General features: G+C 37.8%; 2 protein-coding genes across 3 annotated transcripts in view; both read right to left on the bottom strand.

Annotated features, from left to right (window-relative positions):
• Positions 1–6023: 6023 nt before the first annotated feature.
• On the bottom strand, positions 6024–11239 carry LOC143020135 (uncharacterized). The gene is made up of 4 exons (XM_076176293.1): positions 8099–11239; positions 6995–7964; positions 6711–6925; positions 6024–6242 (listed from the first exon to the last, which is right to left on the bottom strand). Exons 1-4 carry the CDS (start codon positions 11237–11239, stop codon positions 6024–6026), a joined length of 4545 nt encoding a protein of 1514 aa, XP_076032408.1.
• Positions 11240–16032: 4793 nt separating this feature from the next.
• Positions 16033–25000, bottom strand: part of LOC143020267 (calcium-activated chloride channel regulator 1-like) — a 49692-nt gene continuing 40724 nt past the window's right edge. For both annotated transcript variants that reach the window (XM_076176490.1, XM_076176491.1), the window contains exons 18-21: positions 24067–24202; positions 21894–22036; positions 20915–21061; positions 16033–16955 (exon numbers count right to left, since the gene is read on the bottom strand). In XM_076176490.1, the coding sequence (XP_076032605.1) occupies positions 16809–16955; positions 20915–21061; positions 21894–22036; positions 24067–24202 (573 nt within the window). In that variant the 3' untranslated portion in view covers positions 16033–16808. The remainder of the gene's footprint in view (positions 16956–20914; positions 21062–21893; positions 22037–24066; positions 24203–25000) is intronic.

Genomic DNA, 25000 nt, shown 5'->3' with positions numbered 1-25000 from the left:
TCCTCTGTAGTGTTTGTTTTATTTTTATTTTATTTTTTTATTTTTTTTATTTATTTTTTTTTTTTGCTTCGTCGTCCATACCTGATTTTCTCCGTCCTTTCCTAAGTAATTTTTTCTTTTGTTTTTTCCACATTTTGTTCAGTTTTTCGTCTTCATCATCTGTGTTTGGTTTCTCGAATAAGAATATTTCTGCAATTTGTTCATCGTTATTGATATCCAGAGGTGAGCGATCCGATTCGGAAGTCCGATTATCCGATTAATCGGATTCGCTTTTTCGAATCGGATAATCGAATCAGACTCACCCCCGCCGCTAAACAAATCGGATAATCGGACTGCCGAAAATTTCAAAGCGATTTGCGATTAATCCAGGCCGACGTCGGCTTTGTTTTTTCCGTAATCGCTAATCGGACTTATTGTTCCGAATCGCGCCTACCTTTGAATTTTTTTATCTATTTATTTTATCTATTTATTTATTTGTTTTATTATTATTATTATTATTACTTCTGTTGTTCTCAAACTTGAGAAATGTTCTCAAAGGAAGTGTCTTCTATTCTGTTCTGTTCTTTTAGTTCTCATTGAACAGGCGGTTTCCCTTAAATGAATAAAGTTAAAGTTATTCTTGGAAGTGTCTGTTCTGTTCTGTTCTGTTTGTTCTGTTCTTCTTAGTTCGCAAAGAACAGGCGGTTCCCCTTAACTGAATAAAGTTAAAGTTGTTCTTTCTCGACCAGTTCAACTTATACAGAGTTTGATTTTATTAGTTAATTTATAAGTTTATTTTAGTCCTGGCTGCTTATCTACTTGGCTGGTTATTCATTATATTTATGTTTACCTACTTTTTCATTTTCATTTCTATATTAATTCACTTGTTTATATATTTGATTATTCATCTATACGTTTGTTGATTATCTTTGATTCACTGATTTACTTAAAAGTTTTTTGTATTTGTACAATTATTCATTTAATATGTATGTATTTATTTGTCTTTTTATTTCTCTATCAGTTTTCTTTATTTATTTATTAATTTGTTCTGTTTATCATTTTCATGTTGCCTTTTGTTTATTATTTTTTCAATTATTCATTACATTTAATTTCATTTATCTTATTTTACTCCCTCTATCTATTTCTTTATTTATTGATTTGTGATATTATTGATATATTTGCTCATTAATTCGTTTATCTATTATTTTTTTTTTTTTTTTTTTTTTTTTTTTTTTTTTTTTTTTTTTTTTTTTTGTATTATGGTGTTGTTAGGCCTCCCTGTCACTGGTCCAAGAAGGTTCAATGCCCGGAATTCGTCGCTTACTCAAATTTCGGGCGGAACTGAGCGGAGGGCGAGGCTGTGACGAATTCACCCGTTGCAGATCAAACAAAGCCATCTGCCTGTCGAGCCAGCTGTCAATATCCTCAGGAAAAAATGCCGGACCCTCCCTGATGAGGAAGTAATGGCCGGGCAGATGAGCAAAATACACATAAACGCACGCACGCACGCACACACACATTAACACATACGCACACACATACACACAGACCGGGCCACACGGAAATAAAGTTTTCCCTGTATGGTTAAGTAAATATGATTAGGTAAATACACACGGACACGCACACACACACACGTGCACGTGCACACACACACACACACACACACACACACACACACAGAAGAAGCAGTGAAGCAAAAGATGGAAGAAACAGAGCTTGGAAAAGATGGAGAAACGACAACAACAACAAAAAACAGAAAAATGGCAAACATATATAAACTGTAGAAATGAGTATGTAAAACTGTGAAGAGAGGAAATAAGAAACTATGAAAAAGACATTATAGAAAAATACAAAGAGCAACCCAAACTATTCTATAGATATGTCAATGGTAAACTTATAAATATACAGGAAATGGTGGAACTACGCCAAGGAAATATAAAATACACAGAAGATCTAGAAATGGTCGAAGTCATGAATCATCACTTCAAATCTGCTTTCACTAGAGAGAAGGCACAGTATTGGGACGAAGGAAGCGAAGTGCGATCTCCCCCCCAGGTGCGAAATAATAATAACACAAGAAGAAATAATGGAGCAATTAACAAACCTTAATGGTAGGAAGTCGCATGACCCAGACGGAATTGCAAATTGGATTCTAAAAGAATGCAAAGAAGAACTAACGGACAAAATATATAACATAAATTGCTCACTTAAAGAAGAAAAAATACCAAAAGACTGGAAAAAAGCTAACTTTGTACCAATATATAAAGGAGGAAACAAGGAAAAACCAACTAACTACAGACCGGTCTCACTAACAAGTACTATAGCCAAAATTTGTGAGAAAATTATCAAGAATAGATGGGCAAAACGCCTGGAAGAAAATAATAGATCCAAGACAATTTGGGTTCAGACAGGGAAGATCATGCACCACAAATTTAATCTGTTTTTACTCAAGACTAATAGATATAATACAAGAAAGGGATGGATGGGCTGATTGTGCTTTCTTGGACTTACAAAAAGCTTTCGACAAGGTACCATGCAAAAAATTATTTAAAAAATTGGAACATATAGGAGGGATACAAGGCAACCTGCTAAAATGGATGGAGGACTTCCTGAATGGTAGAAAGATGAGAGTAGTACTCAGAGAAAAATATTCAGGTTGGAAGGAGGTGATTAGTGGAGTTCCGCAAGGATCTGTATTGGCTCCAATAATGTTCGCTATTTATGTGAATGACATGGATGATGATGTGGAATGTTACATGAGCTTCTTTGCAGACGATGCTAAATTGTTAAGGAAAGTAAAAGTCAAAATGGATTGCGAATCACTACAGGAAGACCTGATATTGTGGTCACCCAGTACCAAAAAATAATAAAAAAAAATTAAAGAATCCAGAGAGCAGCCACAAAAATGGCTCCTACACTTTCATACTTGTCATATGAGGAGAGACTGGCTAAATTGGAGTTACCTACTTTGGAGCAAAGAAGAGAGAGAGGCGACCTACTGACCATTCTATAGAATCATGAAGGGCACAGAAATACTCGATAGAGAGGACTTGTTAAATTGGGACAAGAGAAACACAAGAGGACATGGAAAGAAACTCGAAAAACGTAGTTATGAGATCTGAAGAACAGTTTTCCACACAGAGTGGTGGACACTTTGAACAAACTGGACGAAAAAATAGTGTGGGCAAAAAACATTCACGAATTTAAGAGCAAACTAGACACTGCGAGATATAAAGGCGGGACGCCACAAGCATAGCTCCCCTTCCCGTAAAATACAATTAGGTAAATACAACTAGGGAAATACACACACACACACACACACGCGCGCGCGCGCGCCCGCAAACGACAATGAAACGGGACATTTCGAGGGGAAATTTGTTCCCGTATGATTAGGTAAACATGATTAGGTAAATACACACGGACACGCATACACGCACACGTGCGCGCCCACACACACATACACACACACACACACACACACACACACACACACACACACACACACACACACACACACACACACACACACACACACACACACACACACACACACACACACACACACACACACACACACACACACACACACACACACACACACACACACACACACACACACACACACATACACACACACGCGCGCGCGCACACACACACACACACGTACAAGACAGTGAAACGGAACATCACGAGGGTAGATTTGTTCCTGTACAGTATGATTATTTGGATACAGTTAGATAAACATACATAAACACGTATACACGGAAACATGTTTACACACACACACACACACACACACACACACACACACACACACACACACACACACACACACACGACTTGACGGTGCGGTGATAGCGTTCGCGGCCGCCATTAGGGCGGTCCGAGTTCGAATCCCGCCCAGGGCTGAAATGATTTCAGTATCTCTGTGCTGCGAGTCGTTACTCCAAATCTCGTGGGCGGGGAGTTGTGTGTGTGTGTGTGTGTGTGTGTGTGTGTGTGTGTGTGTGTGTGTGTGTGTGTGTGTGTGTGTGTGTGTGTGTGTGTGTGTGTGTGTGTGTGTGTGTGTGCGCGTGTGTAGGGTCACAGCATTACCCATATGTCGGTCATATATGAACTCTGAACTATCTTCCAGGAGAGAAATAGCTGTCGATCACGAGTCCAACACGTGGTCCAAGACAATGGTGAATCACACACGCAGACACATTCTTGATGTTTATGTTATAGCGTTGGCTTGAAACCGTTTGAGGTATCTTAGATTAGGATTGGTTAAGTCTTGACAATGTTTCTGTTGTCTTGTCTCTTAATTAAGCTAAATAAACTCAACCGTTAGTGATTAGAATTAGCGTCTAAAGAATAAAATTGCCCTGATATTTACAATATTTAATGAGTATCATATCTAATTAATTAGTTAATAATGGAACTTAAATGATAACATAATTCGTTTATATGATGCATCTATTTTTCTGTTTTTCTGATTATTCGTCTATTTTTTATATTTTTAATTCATTTACCATATCATGCAACTGTGTCTTGCTATATAGCTTCTGACCCGAGGTAGTAGGCGGGATACAGGGATGACCCGTCATCCATGAGGAGCTAAGATGAGAGGGGGGAAGGGTGGATGAAAGGGGTGGATCAAGGGAGTGGAATGGGTGGGAATAGGTACGTGCCTTTGAGTTTGGCTACCCCCCTTATAAGGGGGAAAAAAGGTCTTGATACGTAGGTAGATGTATTCTTATGTTCATGCATTCATATGTTTATCAAAGAACGGGTTTCTTTCGTCAGTTATTAATTAATTTATTATTTATAAACTCATTTATGTATTCAACCAAACCCATCTTTCGGATATCGTTTATTCATTTATTATTTTTATTTATTATTATAAATTTTTTTTTTTTTTTTTTTTTTTTTTTTTTTTTTTTTCATTTATGTATTTAACCAAATCTATCTTCCGGATGTCGTTTGTTTATTTTTTATTTGCTTATTTATTTTATTCTTTATTTTTTTTTATTATTATTTTTTTTTTTTACATTTGTGTATTCAACCATACCCATCTTTCAGACACCGTTTTTTTTTTTTTTTTTTTTTTTATATAACCGAACAACGCCTACCCACTCACCAGTGGACAAACCAACAGACCGCCCCCCCCCCCCAATTCACCCTTTACGGCGCATGCGTACATAGTCTGGCATCTGTTACAATATTGACAAAACTCCTCCGTCGTTCGCCAGATGCCACGTCTTTGAATTTTATACCAAATGCGCAATTTTTTACGTCAAGGGCAAGAATCCCCAGAACTGAATAAAACTGTGGGCGGACGAAAGTGGTGAGCATGATCTTCTTTATTTTAAATTTCAAATTTTAATTTGGTTTAACGTCACAAAATCATATGGCTCGGAAGATGCCTCTTTCAGAGGACTTTGTAGCGTGGAATTTAATAAACCATGCCCTTGGTTCAACTTCGCCGGTGGCAGGGTTCGAGCCGCCATCACCTCGACCTACGCCGCAAGTAATGGCGCTCTAAATTGTAGTGTCGTTACCCTTCTTTTCTCTTCCACTTGTGTCCCCTCTCTTGTTTTGTCCCATCAATATAAACTTGAAGAAAAAAAAAGTAATAAGATAAAAATAAAACAAAAACCCGAGATGGCATTAGTTAAATGGTGAGCTAATTATAGAAATATAAGGCAACTTTTGTAACATTATACATTCGACCATAAAATGGTGAGATAATTATATAGATTAAAGGCGACTTTTGTCAAATTATACATTTGACCGTCGATTTCTTAACCCTTTAAACTCCGATGACAAGATTCTTGACATTTGGTTAAATAAAAGAAAGTATCATAAAACACCAAAATGTTGAATCAAACACCAGAAAAATATGACCTCAGTCCTCGCGCGGTCAAGCCGCATCAGATGATATTCGGACGTACGGGCCGGCGCGAGACCTACCATATCCGGTTTTTCGTATCTACACCACAAGCGGCTGACATGAGTTGAATGGGTTAAAGCCCCATAAAATACCATCAGTGTTGCTTGATTCACAGGCCAGCACTAGTCCCTTTCACGGTCTCTCCGGGCAATCTCCCATTCAGACACCCTCCCATCCGACCCCAAACAACTCTCGACAACTTGCGGCAGCCATGAACTCTGTGGACGTCGTCCCCTTCGTCTCCTCCTCCATCGAGGGTTGCCTCTTTTGGACTATGGAATCCCTTAAATCCAAAATCCTTTAAAAAGAGGTTCCTAGAATTGAGGGTCTAGTGAAATGATATCAATGTTATACACAAGAATAAAGGAGACTGCAAGAGACCATAAGATCTATATTAGGCATTTCCATGTCCATTACCACCTATTGAGAGTTTTTAAAGTGTATATATATATATATATATATATATATATATATATATATATATATATATATATATATATATATATATATATATATATATATTTTAAGATTACAAGCACCCGGACCTGGCTTCGCCAGGTGTGCTTGGCCTACGGCGTAGCTCGCGCTTCGCGCCCTGCCCTACGGGCAGTTTTAATGTACCAAAATGGGAAAATAAAAGAGTAACAATAAATTCCATAATTTTATTTAGACCTACTACGATTTTGTACATGAAAAATACATTAAACACATAAGTGGAAATTCAAATCTTCCTTCTCTTTCTTGGAGGGGTCTCTTCTTCATCTTCTTCACTGCTACTATAAATCTTCATTATTGCCTGCATTATTTCCTCTCTGAATTTTGACATTGACTGTAAGGTGTTATCTAATTTTGCTGATATCTCATCAACCTTGTTCTTGAGGTCTCCTTGTTCTTCTAGCATGTTTGACATTTCATTCTTTACCTCTCCTAATTGCTCTGTGTTCTCATATAGCATTTCTTCTATGTCTTCAACGTTTTCTAACTTTTCTTCGATGTCCCTCAGTGAAAGGTCTTTAGAATAATCCACTGTGTAAATTTCTTCGGGCATAATCATGGCTACGGCTTCTTCTTCTGTCTTACTGAAAATTGATCTTAGAATGCACACAATGGAGTGATCAGGTTCTTCTTCCCCTATTTGCTGATCCTCATCAAAGGTATTGTTGAAAGTTAATTCTTGTGGCTTGATATAAGAAGGTTTACCTTCATCTGAGTCAATGAAAAGCTCTTCGTAAACACAGTTTCTTGCAGTTTTAGGTTCGTAAGAATCCCCTAACTTCTCATACCCAGTAAATACGAAGAGTGAATTGTAGCTGGTTACCCTAGAACAGGCAACGTACAACTGACCGTGAGCGAAGCACTGCGCTCCATCTAATAGTAATCCACACCTCTCAAAGGTCTGTCCTTGGGATTTATTTATAGTCATTGCGTAACACAGTTTCACCGGAAATTGATGTCTCTTGAAGTTAACTGGAGTATCTGATGCTTCTAGTGTTACTCTAGGCAGAATTACTTGTACACCCTTATAAGCCCCTATTAATATCTTCCCCACTATAACGTTCTTCTTTAGGTTCGTGATCATTACCCTAGTTCCATTGCAGATTTTAGGGGGACAAATATTCCTCATAACCATTACCACTGCTCCTACTTTTAACTTTAACTCATGTAAGGGTATGGAGGGACTATTCATAGAATTGAATACTGATGTTTGTATTTCCATTCCTTCTCCATCGTGAGATGCTGTATCTTGGCTCCTATAGAGTACTTCCTTCTCTTTTAATTTTTCATACACGAAATTATTAATTGAATCCACATCGTCATTTGTTGGGGATATAATTGCTCTCTTTTCGAAGTAACAAACGTTCAAGAAATTGTCTTTAAACCCTTCATAGACCTTATCAACTAAGTCTAATCTACTGTTAACTCTAACTCCAAACCCTTCATTGATATTACATTCACTATATTTTCCTATTCCAACGTCAAGTAGATCCTTTGCGAACTTTATATTTTCTTCATCGCTGTTTTTCAGTCTTACATTTTTTGTCAACTCTAGCTGTTCAAAGTAGTGCCAGAAATTACTTGCCTTTAGACAGCAGTTTAGTTAATCATTTTTCCCCCAGCCCTAACAACGGGTAATATCTGTTTAAAGTCTCCAGCACAAACAAAGGTAATTCCACCCATAAATACATCATCTAACTTTGTTAAATCTCTTAACGTTATATCTAGAGCAGATATAGTGTTTTTATTTGCCATTACAGCTTCGTCCCAAACTATTAATGATGTCATTAACAGTAAACGTGCTAGCTCAGAATTGTGTTTAATGCTACATGTTTTAACCGCATTGTGTTCCATTAGAGGTATCTTAAATATGCTATGTGCTGTTCTTCCACCATGTAGGACAGTAGCTGCTATTCCTGATGAGGCAACGGCTAAGGCTATCTGGCCTCTTGAACGAACTGTATCCAGAAGAAGATTAAGTAAGAAGGACTTTCCTGTACCCCCTGGAGCATTAATGAAGAAAGCTTTCTGGGCACGTTTATTTCCATTATCTACACTCTTTAAGATTTTCTCATAGCAAATTTTTTGTTCTCTGTTTAACATAGGTTTTAATTCCTCTACATCTTCGTATAGTTGTTTTGTGTTGTAAGCTCTTTCTCTCCTTATAATATTAGTTGTTTTAACTCCGTCTCTTGAAGAGGGTAATCCATATTGCACTATATTTCCTCCCCCACAATTGTAAACTTGTTCTTGGATATCGTCGAGGGCATCGAGGTAGATCTCATCGTTATAGTCTTTCTCTCCACTTTTAAACAGAAAATCACTTGAGAATAAATCCTTTGTTTCTTCCCATATCTGTTTTTGGTCTTCTAAATCTGAGAACACTAACATACTCGCATAGGTTGTTCTTAGTTGTCTGCGGTCATTAGTGTAATTTATTATTTCTAGTATTGTTTTCTTCCACGTATCTTCATCTTTTAGGAGGCCCATAGCTTTCACTGCTTCTCTATTTGTCTCATATAATACCCCTTCAACAGTTCTTAAGTCCTCATAAGATTTTGGACCCTTTGTATGGGTTAGTAACATCCTCATATAGAACAGTTCAACTGTTTTATTATTGACAGCCCTTATTCTCCCTAGAGCACATGTACTTCCTTTTCTCTCATCCCACTTACACGTAGTTTTGTTGTACACAAAATAATTAGGGATTTCATGATAGCTTAATGAGGCTGCAAATTCGTTATGTTGACATAACTTGAAAAATGCTGTTAACTGAGTATCTTTAGATGCCTTCTTGACTATGGTCTCTTGGGAGGTTGAAGCTTCAAAGAAAACATCATTTTCTCCCTCTAAATGCAAATCTAAATTGCAAACTGCTGGGTAACTACTGTGAATGTTGAATTGGAATATTTTCCATGTTGCCTCATTAGCATTAACGAATCTTGCATCGCTAAAAATTTTGATCTCGTTAACGGGCTCATTATCTTCTGTCTTAGTGAAAAGTATACGGTCACTTCCTTTGTTAACGTACTTTGTTACGTAAGCTATGGCTTTAATAGAGTTAGAACATTCAACATTAATATGAGCATTGTACTTAAGACAAAGATAAGGACTATGGGGAACAACCCATGAATTATCCACCACCACTGTTTTATATTTTCCAATCTTCTTAACGAAAGAAAAGCCTCCTTCTCCAACGGCCCTTCTCCCATACAAAGGAAACCCGTTATTACCAAAGTGTAGTGTTGATCTACATTGCTTAGGGAAGTCCTTTTGACACTTGCTTATACTATTATTTCTTCCATAACAGCATATTTGAGATTCATCAAAACCAACACATGGCCCATGGATCATATTAGTAGTAACAATATCGTACAATTGTGGGTTCTTAGTTTTATCTGGTATCTCAGCTGAGATAATATTGGCAACAGTTTTTTCAGTAACTTTATACCTCATCCACAACAGTATATGGACATGGGGTAAGCCTCTCTTCTGCCACTCTATGCTGTATAAATGAGCTTTTACTTCCCCGAAAATGTGATCCTTTGTTAATTCTTTCATTAGGCTGTCTACCTTAAGCTTAAATATACGACTCACTAAATCTGGCCTATCACAGGGGTTTGAGGATGCAACCCCAGGGCCTGTTAATCTTATAGCTTTAGTTAGTTCTTCCCATTTTGGGTTCATAGTAAAGGTGATGAAAAAATCCGGGGAGCCATAATTAGAAACAAAGGTTAATGCATCTTGTTGTCTTTCTTTCATGTATCTCGGGCCTCCAATGTAAGTTCTTGGTAATAAAATACGTTGCCCTCTACCCTCTAATGGATTATCCCCCTTTAAAATATCAGATCTCTCTTTCCTTATCTCATGTTGATTTCTTTCGAAATAGTGTAACCTATTGGATTCGATTTTAACGTAACTGTCAACCACGAATCTCTGAAACAAAGTACGGCATTTGGAAAGGAAAAGATATGAACCATCTCTCTCCATTAACAGGGAAGAATAATATGCTGAAGGACTTAAGTTAGTGTACTTTCCACTTCCATTTTTTTTCTGCTTCTGAAGGACATGAGTGAACCCCATATCTCCGTTAGGTATTAGTATAGGGTACTGGAAAATATCGTAGTATAAACTATTGTGGTATACGTACTGTAAATTGTACTTGGAGCCTTTCTTAGGGCTTGAAATTGTTATCTGTAAAGGGTCAGTAGAGGAATCAAGATCTACTATGGCTCCAACTGTAACAGCTGCTGTTGGAAGGTGATAAACTCCTTTATGTTCTTTGGTTGCAGCATCTCCTACTGATTTTAACACTATTGACATCTCTGGTATTTGTTCATGTTTCTCTACATGTAACTTTATTAGTTCTTTTGCATTTTCTATTTCAGTTAATATCCTGTTTAAGCTCTTGTTATGCTTCACTAAGTAATCAAATAATATACGAATAATTTCTTCATTTTCTCTGTACATTTTCTCCTCATCGCCTTTTCCATCGCCATAAGTAAACTGATTAACCATTTTTTCAGTCCTTAATTTTAATTGCTCATCTCGACTGTGATAAAAGTACATGTCCATGAAGTTATCTTTGAATCTATAAGGTCTCTTGTTATTGTTATTTGAACCATTTGCGTCCCTGCCGTTAAAAAGTAATTCCTCTACTGGATCGCTGAACATGCCTCCAGTTTCCAATTTTAACAACCTTTCAGGCTTCACTTTTGATGTTCTATGATATATTGTACCTTTAATCTTGTATGTCAAAGCCTTCTCTGCTGCATTTTCTAACTTAGATGTCGAGAAGGAACTAAAACTGAAGACACTATTGAAGCCCATTATATTCTTTAGGAAGGTGAAGTACCGTTATAGAGTGATTTTAATTCCTCACTTTGAATTTCTGAAGGCTTGATCACGGGCACTTGTCCACTCCTACAACATATGGTATCACTTTCTTTTTTCCATTTTATGGCTCCACATTGCTTACACTTTTTGTCCCCTAAATTTCTTATACCACCTTTGAGATTAATATAGTCTTCCTCCCTCACCTCTAGTTTTAGTTTATTCTTTTGTACTTCGTTTCTTCTTTCTTCTCTTAACTCATCTAGGATACTTTGATCTTCCTCTGATAGGGGTATCCTAAGAAAAGATGATTCTTGTTTCATTAGTTCTTTACACCTCTTATTTCTTTCTATCTTCTCAGCTTTCTTTTGTGCAATTAGTTTTTTCTCTTCCCTTTTCGTTTGTTTTTCTTCCTGTATCTTTAGTCTTTCTTCTTCCTTCCTTTTCTCCTCTAATTATTTTTCTTCCTTTTTCCTTTGTTTTTCTTCCTCTATCTTTTGTCTTTCTTTTTCCTTCTTTTTCCTTTCTAATTCTTTTTCTTCCTGTATCTTTAGTCTTTCTTCTTCCTTCCTTTTCTCCTCTAATTCTTTTTCTTCCTTTTTCCTTTGTTTTTCTTCCTCTATCTTTTGTCTTTCTTTTTCCTTTCTAATTCTTTTTCTTCCTCTTTTCGTACTCTAATTTCCTCTTTCTCTCTTTCCCTTTCAATTTCTTTTTCTCTTTTTAGTTCTTCTCTTTGTCTATGTTCTTCTTCCTCTTTTTCTTTCTTCTTTTTAGCCTCTAATTCTTTTTGTACTTTCTTGATAGCGTATTTGTTCCTCTTTTCAGCAACTTTAAAGTTCTTATGAGTCTTCTCTAGGTAGTGCATTTGATATGCTCTATGACAACTCTTACCTCCATTACTAACGAAGTTCTTGTAGCCTGCAAAATAATGCTTCTGGAAACCTTCAAATACACTTTCCTTAATTTCTTCTTCTAACAATGGAATAGTATCAAAAATCGCATCGCTTTAATCATAGTCTTTATTTTCTCTTAACAGTTTATTGAAGGACAAAAGTCTACGGTGAAAGTCTTTTATATCTTGTGTTAACCAATATTTTTTATCGTGCGCGTATAGGTGAGGAAATAATGTAGAGTGCTCACCCCTTAACTTATTATGGAACTTTACGTTACTGTTAACATCTTTCTTTTCTAAAGATTTTTCCTTGGTTACCCACATCCAGAAATGGCGTAGCCTCTTTTTCTTGTTATCACCACTTTCTTTTTCCATGGTAATATTATTAACGTATTAGATTAACACACGGAGAGCAGCTTAAAGAATGCTTACAGGCGTCTGAGTCAGATGTGTCCCCGGGAGTTAATGTTTCCGGTGATGACTTATGTTATACTGGCAAAAATAACGTGAAATGTTTTCACGACCGCGCAACATGACGTCAAACGGGAATATGTTAGACAACTAAAAATTATGATAGGCTGACAAAAATCATGCTTTTATGATAGGCTGACAAAAATCATGCTTAATCTTTAACTTCTTCATAAATTAAGTTTTTATAATATTTTTTCATTAAGATAACCCAATGTCATGGGTGAATTATGCCCATTTTAGTATAATTATGTGAAATGTTTTCAGGACCGTGCGACGTGACGTCACGCGGGAATATGCTAGAGAACAACTAAAACTTATGTTATACTGGCAAAAATAACGTTTTTTTTCTGACTGTATGGGCTTCTCTAACCCTTTTAAAAAACTGTTTTTCCTTGAGTTTGCGTTAGGTCAATCATAAAGGCAATACATTTTTTTAATCGTTTATGTTATGTCACATAGGACCCGCGGAAATTCCACGGTTATTCAACTTTGAAGTATTACGAAGGAGTCTTCAAAATCTCCTAAAGGAGCCTTCAGTCTCCAAAAGGAGTCGTCAAAGTCTCCCAACGTTGTCGTCAAATTCTCTCGTTCTTTATCTCTCTCTCTCTCTCCTTCTCTTTTTCGTTAGGTCAATCATAAAGGCAATAAAGATTTTTGAATCGATTATGTCATGTCACAATAGCGTTTTTTCTGACCGTATGGGCTTCTCTTAACACTTTTTAAAAAAAATTTTTTCCTTGAGTTTGCGATTTTTTTTATATAATCATTGTATTTCCGATCGATGTAATATTTTTGGTATTCCTCGAGACGGCTTTTATCCCCACTCATAGTAAAATTCTTGTATTCTGCAAAATAATGTTTCATAAACTTTTCCGATTCTTCCTCTTTAATTTCTCCGTCGAAATATATTATGAGATCGTACTCTTCATCAGAGTACATATAATTTTTGCTATTTCGTAACATATTACAAAGGAGTCTTCAAAATCTCCCGAAGGAGTCTCCAGTCTCCAGAAGTAGTCGTCAAAGTCTCCCGACGTCAAATTCTCCCGTCGTGTCTCTCTCTCTCTCTCTCTTTCTCTCTCTCTCTCTCTTTCTTTCTTTCTCGTTAGGTCAATCATAAAGGCAATACATTTTTTTAATCGTTTATGTTATGTCACATAGGACCCGCGGAAATTCCACGGTTATTCAACTTTGAAGTATTACGAAGGAGTCTTCAAAATCTCCTAAAGGAGCCTTCAGTCTCCAAAAGGAGTCGTCAAAGTCTCCCGACGTTGTCGTCAAATTCTCTCGTTCTTTCTCTCTCTCTCTCTCTCTCTCTCCTTCTCTTTTTCGTTAGGTCAATCATAAAGGCAATAAAGATCTTTGAATCGTTTATGTCATGTCACAATAAACATTTATAGACGTTTGATTATCTTCATGTAACCTATGATTAAACTTGTATAGACGTTTGAATACTGTTTATTTATTCAGGGACACCGAAATAATTCACACAGACTCTAATCACGGACCCTTAATGATTGACGAGACAGTTAGTATTACTTTACAGCAGCCTACATTAAACGTCCAGAAGTCATCGGATCATGTCCTCCCTTCCAATAGAAAAAACAGACCCGCACACCGTGACATTTGCCCACTGGAAGTTCCTAGACGACAAGACGTGACATCAGCTCCCCGTAGGTCCCGGCGAGAGGGTGCATCTATACATTTGCTCACCGGAAGTGACAACCCGACAAGACGTGACATAAGCCCATCGTTGGACTAGGGTCCCCTTCCTGGCCCCGCCCACCCACATATTCCCACCAATCATATTCCACCATTTTTATTTCTTCTCTGTTGTTTGTACGGCCCACGGGCCTTTATATTCTAATGTTTTTCACATTTGTAATCAGTTTTACCCTGAAGACGACCATGTGAAATGATTGAAACAGCTGTCGGTATAAAATGGAAAACCACTCTGACGACTTTCGTACTTTCCTCCAGAGTTTGAACCATGAAGAGAAAATGATACTTAGAAAGTTAGAGAAATGTTCTCTAAAAATCATTGATGCCACTTGTGCTTTAGCATTCAACAGTAATTGTTTAAGAGAAAGACTTTGCCCAAAAGGTATATACTGTATGTATATATATATATATATATATATATATATATGTGTGTGTGTGTGTGTGTGTGTGTGTGTGTGTGTGTGTGTGTGTGTGTGTGTGTGTGTGTGTGTGTGTGTGTGTGTGTGTGTGTGTGTGTGTGGAGAATGGTTGTATATGGATAATGTGTGATCCATGAGGTGGAATGGGTGGGGGATGGGGGGTGAGGTAGTATGTGTGAGAAAAATTTGGCGCAGCCCGAAGGGATTTCTCCCTGTCTTCTCTTTTTCTGCATGGAGGGGGGGGGGGGGCGGAGAGGGGGCGTCGTCGATTTAATGAAGCGGCCTTGCTGTGGATATACTGTCTCTTGCAACACTGCTTCTGACCCAGGGCAGTGGATAAGATGCAGGGATGACCCGTCATCCAGGAGGTGCCAAGATAAGAGGAAGGGTAGAGGGTAATGAGGAGTGGAGTGTATTAAGGATGGAATGGGAAGGAATGGTTTTTATGCCTTTGTTTTTTGGCTACCTCCCATGTGAGGGGGAAAAGCCTTTGGTATATGTATATATATATATATATATATATATATATATATATATATATATATATATATATATATCTATATATATTTGTATATCTATATCTATATATATATATATATATATATATATATATATATATATATATATGCAAAGTAGACCACTTGGAAAAAGAAACTAACGAAGCAGAGCGCTTTCGTATATTACATCTTCAGTGCAAAAAGTATATAGTTTAACAGAAATACATGAAAAAGGAACAAGGGCAGTTTGCATAAGAGTAGAGGACGTTTACCCCCTGGAAGGCGGTAGGTCAGGTCGCATGGGTCAATGCGTCCACTAATGAGGGAGGGGCAACATTAGGTCACTCGCGAGGCTACATTTTACCTGTTATTCTTTTGCTTATTTCTTGACAGATAAAACCGTGTTCTTATTTAGTTATTAGCATATACATATATATATATATATATATATATATATATATATATATATATATATATATATATATATATATATATATATATATATATATATATATATATATATTCCAAAAAATTCACTATACATAGAAATGTATATAAGGGGATTGGTTTTTACTAAAGTCACCCCTATTTAATTTCTTTCTTTCTTAAGCCCTATTCTAACACGTTTTCTATGAATATCTGTATACGCTTATATTCTGTTGTTTCTCACTGTTTTCTGTATATATTTTTCTTAGTAAGGTACTTGGATGTTTGAAGAAAGCACAAATGATGATCTTATGAGAATATAATTAATGTTGGAAATTAATGTCAAGAAAAGAAAAACACGTAATGGGTTCTGTATATTTATTAATCGAATGTCATACATTTTATTACCGTACAGTACTTCGGCATAATGACTACATAAATTTTAGGAACTTTAAAGACATTTTTGTATATTTGGAAATTAATCTCCACCCCTAAAATATTATGTTGACCCACCGATGTTCATCTTGAAACAGAGGGTGACTTGGACATCAATATGTGATATCAGCTTCCTCCGGATTTGACAGCAATAAAGACATGCAGTGAACTCACCCTCTCGCTGCGTTTATGTATAGATTGAGGTTCATGCGTGTCCCGTCCCGACAAACCACGGAAAAAAATGATAAATTTCATCTTCTATTATTCCTTCTCTTTCCTTGACAACCTCAGTGACTCTAACTTTTAAAAACTTTAACTCCATCCCGCCCAACGATAGAATCTCTGGGTATCTCTCATCAAATAGATTAATTTTTCATACCCAAGTTCCTTTAGTTAGGTGACTACAAACACATAGGTACAATAAATCTTTATTGATGAAGCAGAATAATCGAATGCTATGTATATTTGTTTCCTTTGTGAAAATTGTACAAAACAGATTAGCATTCGATTTAACAATATTTTCATTTAAATATGACAAATGGTCGTAAAGTGCACCCCGAAAGATACGTTGACCGTATGGACAAAGATCTGAGTCAGAGATTCCTCCATTCAGTCAACCACAGCCTTTCGGAGAGAAAAGAGAGAGAGAGAGAGAGAGAGAGAGAGAGAGAGAGAGAGTTAAAGCTAAATCCACATGACAAACATCAAGCCATACTGTGTTGATCCTCTCTCTGCCGACGACGCGCGTGCATCACTTTGACGGTCACAACGAAAGCCACGATGATGATGATAATAATGACCAACGCCACGAGCACCACCAGGCCAGTCCACGAATTAATCTCCTTTGCTGCCTGCGATATCCAAACACACAAAGATTAACGTCACTTATTTAAATAAGAACATAAGAATGGAGGAGACTGTCAAAGACCAAAAGGCGGTTCCATGTCCGTTACTACCTGTTCATCCCTATCCATGTAACCATATAAGGCAACACACACACACACACACACACACACACACACACACACACACACACACACACACACACACACACACACACACACACACACACACACACACACACACACACACACCACCATCACCTGTTTGGGGACAAGAAAATCCTCCTATCATGCGATGAGCTCGTGATGGACACATGATCAAGGCAGATACCTAATATCACCAACCACTCCCATAAACACCATACTCTTTATATTAATACAATAAGAAATGCATAAATCACAACCAAACACTACCATACACCTTTTATAAACAAAATGAAGTTTGTGATTATGCTTTGGATAGATATATGAAGTACATAAATAAAACATTGTAAGACCCTAGGCCACTATGTAAATACTGCGAGGTCAGCAATACTGACATAGGACGTCCGGAGACCAGCGGGCAGCTGGCAGTCTGATAGACACTTAGCAAGTAATCGGCCGTTATCCCAATTGTACTGTGTTGATTAATAGGTTATATATACAGGGAGACTTTTAATTCTGGTGCATCCCTACGACAAGGATACATCCATAAACTCATCTAATATTCTCTTAAAACAACCAGTTGTTTCAGCAGTCACTACATGGTTGCTAAGACTATTCCATTCATTAGCCGCTGTGTTGGTAATCCAACTATTGCCTATTTCCTACTTACACTTAAAATTTTCCTATTTAAATCCATGAATACGAACTGTACCCTGTTGTCTTAATGTAATAATCTTGCCTGCATCAACCTTGTTAAAGACCTTGACTCACTTGAATACCTCTATTAGATCACCTGCACTCTTCGTCCTTCCTAGGAGTGTAAATGTGGCGTTGAATTGTGGCCAATGTGCATGCTACAACGACACATCAAGATCTACAGCAGTGTCACCATATACGAACGATTCGCTACACGAACATATTTGTTAAAGACTATTTTTTTACCCTAAGGGTAATTAGATTTGTATTCAAACAACGAATTGCCAGTAGATTGTATTTCCTAATAAGCTGTGCATTTTTATTCTTATTTTGATCTGTTCATTTATTTATTCTGTTATCATTTATCATCATTATGTTTTATTTTATTCGTTTATTCTTATTCTCATTTCTATTTTGATGTTTATTCATCTATCTATTCTATATTACTTTTTTTTTTTTACTTTACTGATGTATTTATTTATTGATTTATTCATCTACTTGTTTATTTATTACTTATTTCTCTGGGGATTAGAGTAGGAATCAATTAAGGTAACAAACGGGGCGGAAAAGGGGCGCACTTATTTTCTACGTTATTGTGGTAGATGGGCCCCTTAGAATCTCGGGAGCTAATACAACTTGGTCAGTGAACTAGAAAATAGGCCGCTCTATGAGGTTTGGACTCAAAATCGATCAGGATGAATGCCAATTCGATATATATATACATATATATATATATCTTTATATATATATATATATATATATATATATATATATATATGTATGTATGTATGTATGTATATATATATATATATATATATACAGTATATATATATGTATATGTATATATATATATATATATATATATATATATATATATATATATATATATATATTTCAAATGTTCCTCTCTTGTCACCTTCCTTCAGTCTCCTCATCCCCCTATTCCTTTTCCTCTTCATTCTTCTCTTCCTCCTCCTCCACTTCGTCCTCCTACTCGTTTTCTTCCTCCTCCTACTACTCCTTTTCCTCTTCACCCTTCTCCTCCTCTTCCTCCACCTCGTCCTCCTACTCCTTTTCTTCTTCCTCCTCCTCTTCCTCCTTCTTCACCTCATCCTCCTACTCCTTTTCCTTTTCACCCTCCTCTTCCTCCTCCTCCTCCATTTCGTCCTCCTTCTCCTTTTCTTCTTCCTCCTCCTCTTCCTCCTCCACCTCGTCCTCCTACCTCTTTCCCTTTTCAGCCTTTTCTTCCTCCTTCCAAATGAACTTCAATAACTCAAAATGCAGTGTGTTAAACGTAGGGCTACACAACCCCGAAAATAGGTATAGCTTAGATAACACGTTTTTAGAGAAAACTGAATGCGAAAGAGACTTGGAGGTTCTAGTGAGTCCGGACCTTAAATCCAGGAAACAGTGCATTAGCGCCAGGAATAGAGCAAACAGAGCATTAGGTCTCATTGCTAGGACGGTTACGAATAGAAGTGCGGAGGTAGTTATCAAACTATATCTAGCGTTAGTTAGACCCATCCTTGACTATGCGGTACAGTTTTGGTCTCCGTATTATAGAACTGACATCAATTCACTAGAATCAGTACAGAGGAGAATGGCCAAAATTATACATGGGCTCAGAAATTTACCTTACGAAGAGAGGCTTAGGCACCTTAACATACACTCTGGAAAGACGCAGAGTGCGGGGCGATCTAATAGAAGTGTTTAAGTACATCAAAGGTTATAACAAGGGTGATGCAAGCAAGGTCATCATATTAAGACAACATGACAGGACTCGCAGTAATTAATTTAAACTGAACAAGTTTAGATTTAAGAAGTAAATGGGCAAGAATTGGTTTACTAATAGGGTGGTCAACGAATGAAACACACTTAGTAACCATGTAGAGAACGCTGAAACTATCAGTTGTAATAAGAAGCGGTTAGACAACTTTATGGATGGGAATGACAGGTGGTACTATATAGACATGGAACTGCCTAGTGTAGGCCTCATGGTCTCTTGCAGTTTCCTTCATTCTTATGTTCATATGTTCTTATCCTCCTGTTCCTCCTCCTCCACTTCGTCCTTCTACTCCTTTCCTCTTCACCCTTCTCCTCCTCCTCCACCTCCTCCTCCTACTCCTTTTCCTATTTATCCTCCTCCTCAATATCTTCCTCCACCACCTTATCCTCCTACTCCTTTTCCTCTTCCTCCTCCTCCTTTTCCTCCTCCGTTTCCTCCACCTTGTCCTCCTACTCGTTTTCCTCTTCATCCTCCTCCATCTCTTCCTCCACCACCTTATGGTTTATAAGTTGACTACTCAGAGGTCTATCATGATTTGAATAGAATCACTTGGTGTTCGCTAGATCAAATCTTGTATTGGACACAGGGGTTTTACAAGCTAGACAAAAAAATAATAATTTCCTTAAGATATATAAATTTCTTCAGGAGAAAAATGAAAAGATGAAACTGATTGCAGTCTTGATGTTAAACGGTGAGTGAATTGTAGCTGCTATTGAATTAGAAAATCAATAAGGTTCTTATAATTCGTTTCCTAGATATTAGATAAAATTCTTAGAACGAAAAGCAGATCTCTCAAAAGAAAAAATTAAAGGTGAAGCCGATCACTGTCCGAAACTCAGAAAAAATATATATATATTTGGGTGGGTAAGAAATCTCAGGATGAGTTGGCGCACCCTCTCGCTATTTGTAAAAAGGAATTATTTCGAGACTTCTGTACAAAAAAAAAAAAAAAAAAAAAAAAAAAAAAAAACACCGTCACCCTCCCACGGACTGGAAAGAAACCCAATGGTAGAGCAAAGCCCTGTCAGTTGCGGGAAGCCGCGGGATTTTTTTTTTTTTTTTTTTTTTTTAGGCCGACGTTTGAGTCGCTTCCCCGCCTGGCCAGGGCTGTCGGAAACCAATGCAAGAAGCCAACAGCGGGGGCCCCGGGGATCAAACTCACGACCATCTACTCATGAGTTCGACACGGTATCCAATAGGCCCCCCACTTGGCACTACTCGGAACGAAATGAATAAGTGAACATATAGATAAATGAATAGATAAATGAATAAGAAAATAAAGTGAAGATGGACACTTTGGGGCTTCTGGATTTAAAGAAGAAAATGGAGAAAGAGAACTTACCATGAGTCGACGCTTCTTGTCGTACTTGGCAAGAGGGAAGTAAGCCGTGGCCACGTTGGAGATCCCACTTTTCGTACCCTCGTCGTCCACGGTCTTGACGGCGAAGTAGACCACGTGACCCTCGAGGTCCTCCTCGTACTCGACAAGCTGGTAAGAAGAGCACATTAGGGTGAGTCAGCGTAAGTCACTAACATGTGACACTCTGGGCGAGAGGACTTTTCGGGTTCCGGAGAAAGGGAGTCTATCGTGCCCCACCCTTCCGGGGATCTTCGTCACAGCGTGTCACATGTGGACCCACCACATAACCTTGGATAATTAACATGGGACTTACGTTGTCCAATAGCTCCTAACCTAACCTAACCTAACCTAAACTAAGTTTAACGTAATAATTCTATAGAAAAAAGAAAATAGACCCTTCAAATGAAAAAAGTGAAAAATATGTTTGCCTGATACTGGAATAAAACTCCGCCATGATTCTGACACATTCAGGAGTAGAGGTCTCCCCCTCCGTCCTCGAGATGCTGTCCAAGAGGAAATCCTTCGGGAGGAAGGGGTGGGGGACGACACTACTCAGCGGTTAATAAAAAAAATGGATTTTTTCTTTCTTTCGTTCGTGCGTTTTTTCTTTAGTTCCTTTTTCTTTTATTTTTTTTCTTTCGTTCGTTCTTCTGTTCTTTCGTTTTTCTTTTTTTCATTCTTTCGCTCTTCCTTTCTTTAATTCATTCATTCTTTCGCTCATTCTTTCGATTTTTCTTTCGCTCTTTCTTTCATTCTTTCATTCTTCTGTTCGTTCCTTCTTTCCTTCCTTCTTAACTTTCTTTTTTTCGATCTGTCTTTCCTCCCTTTCTTTCGATTTTCTTCTGATCTTTCTTTCGTTCTTTCCTTTCCTTTCGTTTTTTTTTTTCTCACAGTAGAATGAAATATATCGTTCACTCCACCTTGACGCCTAAATGTTACAACAACGCAAGTCACTGCTTACCTTGATGGTGACCATGTGCTTCTTTCCTCCAGGAATGGGGACCAAGCTTCCCTTAGACAGGGACTCCTTCGTGACGACATTGGCGCTCTCGAAATCGTTGTAAATGCTTGTAGTCTTGTGGAAGCGGAGATCAATCGCACTGGCTGCAGATAGTACACAAGGGATTACCCCAGAACGTACTCAATATGGCGTATGGACTGTATAATTTTTACCTAGTCATTATTCTAAAGGCCCTGTCACACGGCACATCAAATGGTGGGGAACTCGTACCGGCAGTCCCCGCAACACACTCAAAATGAGGCCTGCGGGGCACTTGACGCGTGCCACTGTCACCTCAGCAGTACTGAGTTGGTGACGCGCAACAGAAGACCCACCAAACCGCCTCACTCACCATGTCACAGAAATCTCAGCTCAAATGGCGTCGCGAGTACGTTATTCAACTAATAGAACTGTACAAAGATACCGCGTGCCTGTGGCTAGTGAAACATCACCTGTACAAAGACAGAAACGCCAGGGATGCAACAGTGAGGGAAATACTTGACTGCTTGAAAAAGCAAATGCCGGATGTGACAAGCTCTGACATCAAGAGCAAATTACACACACTACGATCTCAATATGGATGCGAGTTGAGACTGATGAAGGATAAAATCTGATGCAGGAACTGTTTGCTTAAGAAGCCGCTGCTTTACCCACCTTCTTTTCTTCCTTTTTTTTTTTTTTTTTTTTTTTTTTTTTTTTTTTTTTTTTTTTTTTTTTTTTTTTTTTTTTTGGCAGAAACCAGCACAAGAGCCCAAAGAACAATATCGTTGGGTGGCACCTGCGTCTCACAGTTTTGATGAACTAAGTAACGCGCGTCACTCGCCCAACGCAATGAGTCACCGTTTGAACACAGGACGGTTAAAAGACGCGCGTCACCCAGACGCGCAGTGTGAAGTGGTCTTTAGAGCGTCGCTACTTGCGGCGTAGGTCGAGGTGACGGCATTTCGAATCTTGCCACCAGCGAGTTGGACCAAGGGTATGGTTCATTAAATTCCACGATACAAACTCCTCTGCAAGGGACACCATCCTAGCCTCCTGATATGAGGGAAATTTCGCAACGTTCAACCGATTCCTTTATAACTGGAGGCTCATCTTCTCAAATAAATAGATGGTGATCACATTCGACCAACCTTCTGCTATTCTACCCTCCTTAGTTTTCTTACTACTTCTACAACACTTTATGATGCGATATTGAATTCAAGGATAGAGACAATGATTAATCTGTATCGAAATGTATCAGAAAGATACGTGAGCCATCTGGTAACAATATTCTTAACTTTGTCATATTGAGGAGTTCCTCCATCCTCCCAGTTGAATAAAATTGCTTGGCGTCAGCCAGAATAAAAATAATATTCAAATGAGGACCTCAGAAGCTCTACCAGCTTGGGATTGACCCCTTGACTACATGAGATACTTCCTCTGCTGAATAAAATTTCCTGATCAAAATAATGAGAACATTGCATTATATCTTATTGGATAATGATTATAAAAAGTAAGTTTTGGTTTAACGTCGCGAACTCCCCCTACCAGAAGACTAGAACGATGCCCCTTGCAGAGGACTTTGTAGCGTGGAATTGAACGAACCATGCCCTTGGTTCAACTCGCTGGCGGCAGGGTTCGAACCGCCGTGACCTCGACCTCCGCCGCATGTAAAGACGCTCTAATCTTACGGAAAGAAAAGGTAATAAACCCAAGGATTTTTTTTTCTCTCCTTGACCAATGGGATTCAGTTTATGAAAAACAAAAGTCTGTCAACAACAGGCAGTGTGTTTATAACGACAAGATACTCTTTTTGGTCTATAGTGATGCTAGAAATAGCAGAGGTGGGAGGTCCGATTCCCAAGTCCGATTATCCGATTAATCGGATTCGCATTTTCTAATCGGATAATCGAATCGGACTAAGCCCCCACCAAACGAATCGGATAATCGAACTGTCGAAATTTTCAAAGCGATTTGCGATTATTCCAGGGCGACTTTTTTTTTTTTTTTTCTATCGCTAATTGGACTTGAATTTATTCGTATTGTACCCACCACTGAGAAATAGGATGATAATTAGATAGGTAGGTAATTAGACAAATGGATGAATGTATAAACAGATAGAGCACTAAATGATCAATATGGGCCCCCTGCTTACCAGTGCCCAAGTAGTGGTCATCTCCTGAACTCGTCCAGCTCAGCGTGACAGTCGCGTGTTGGAGTGACACACTCTTGACACTGAGGTCCATGACACTCGCCGGTGGCAAAAAGTCGCCATCCTGGTAGTGTTCCACCTGTGTCAGAAGAAAAAAATAGATAAATAAATGATTTCATTTATTTATCACTATCATTATTATTATCAGTATTATCATTATCATTATTATTATTACTTTTTTTTTTTTTTTTTTTGATGGACCGAAAGTCCTCCTGTTGATCTTCAAGCTATATCATTGTGTAAAGATATATATAACAAACGATTACAAAGGAAGCGCATGTCGACCGGAGATCTTTTGGTCCATAACTTGATCGGATGTGAAAAGAATTAAATGAACAAATAAATAGATAAAACAATAAACAAACTGATAAATAATAAACAGATAAATGATAATGAATAAATGATAATGGTAAATTAATAAATAAAATAGAATATAATAAATGGCAGGTATTGCAGTATATTGCTCAGCTGTTTATTCCATTCATTAACTACACGGTCGGCAAAGTTGTTTTCAACCACTTCCAAATTAATTCTACTTCCAGACCAACCAGCTTGAATGACCTGACCCTTCGCCACAGCTGCTCACTTTATATATTTTGTTATGGCTGAGATCAGACGATTTCGGTTGGCTAAGAGGTCATCTCAGGGCAAGAGGGTAATAGTACTTTGCTGGGAATAACTAAGGTTACTATCCTTAGTGGGAATATCGTTCCGAAGCTAAGCCATAGAGGTGGTAAAGCAGAAGTTTAAGGGGGATAGTAACAGAAAGGAGAGAACAGTGGAAGTACTAAATCGACTTTTTTTTTTTTTTTTTTTTTTTTTTTTTTTACAGAAATAGGATATAAGTGGATGGAATGAAAGGGGTGATGGGAGAGGA

The sequence above is a fragment of the Oratosquilla oratoria genome, chromosome 39 (assembly GCF_046742065.1).
Source record: "Oratosquilla oratoria isolate Oo_2021 chromosome 39, ASM4674206v1, whole genome shotgun sequence".
Taxonomy (NCBI): Eukaryota; Metazoa; Arthropoda; class Malacostraca; order Stomatopoda; family Squillidae; genus Oratosquilla; species Oratosquilla oratoria.
The sequence above is the reverse complement of the archived record's forward strand: the minus strand, read 5'-3'. Positions and strand labels throughout refer to the sequence as shown.

Excerpts from the sequence above, each read along its gene's own strand:
- LOC143020135 (XM_076176293.1), bottom strand. The coding sequence starts at position 11,239 with ATGGGCTTCAATAGTGTCTTCAGTTTTAGTTCCTTCTCGACATCTAAG. Across the intron at positions 7,965-8,098 it reads ATTTAACAAAGTTAGATGAT|CTAGAGTTGACAAAAAATGT; the intron begins GTATTTATGGGT and ends TACTTTGAACAG. Across the intron at positions 6,243-6,710 it reads TCAGAGAGGAAATAATGCAG|ACCCTCAATTCTAGGAACCT; the intron begins GCAATAATGAAG and ends TCATTTCACTAG.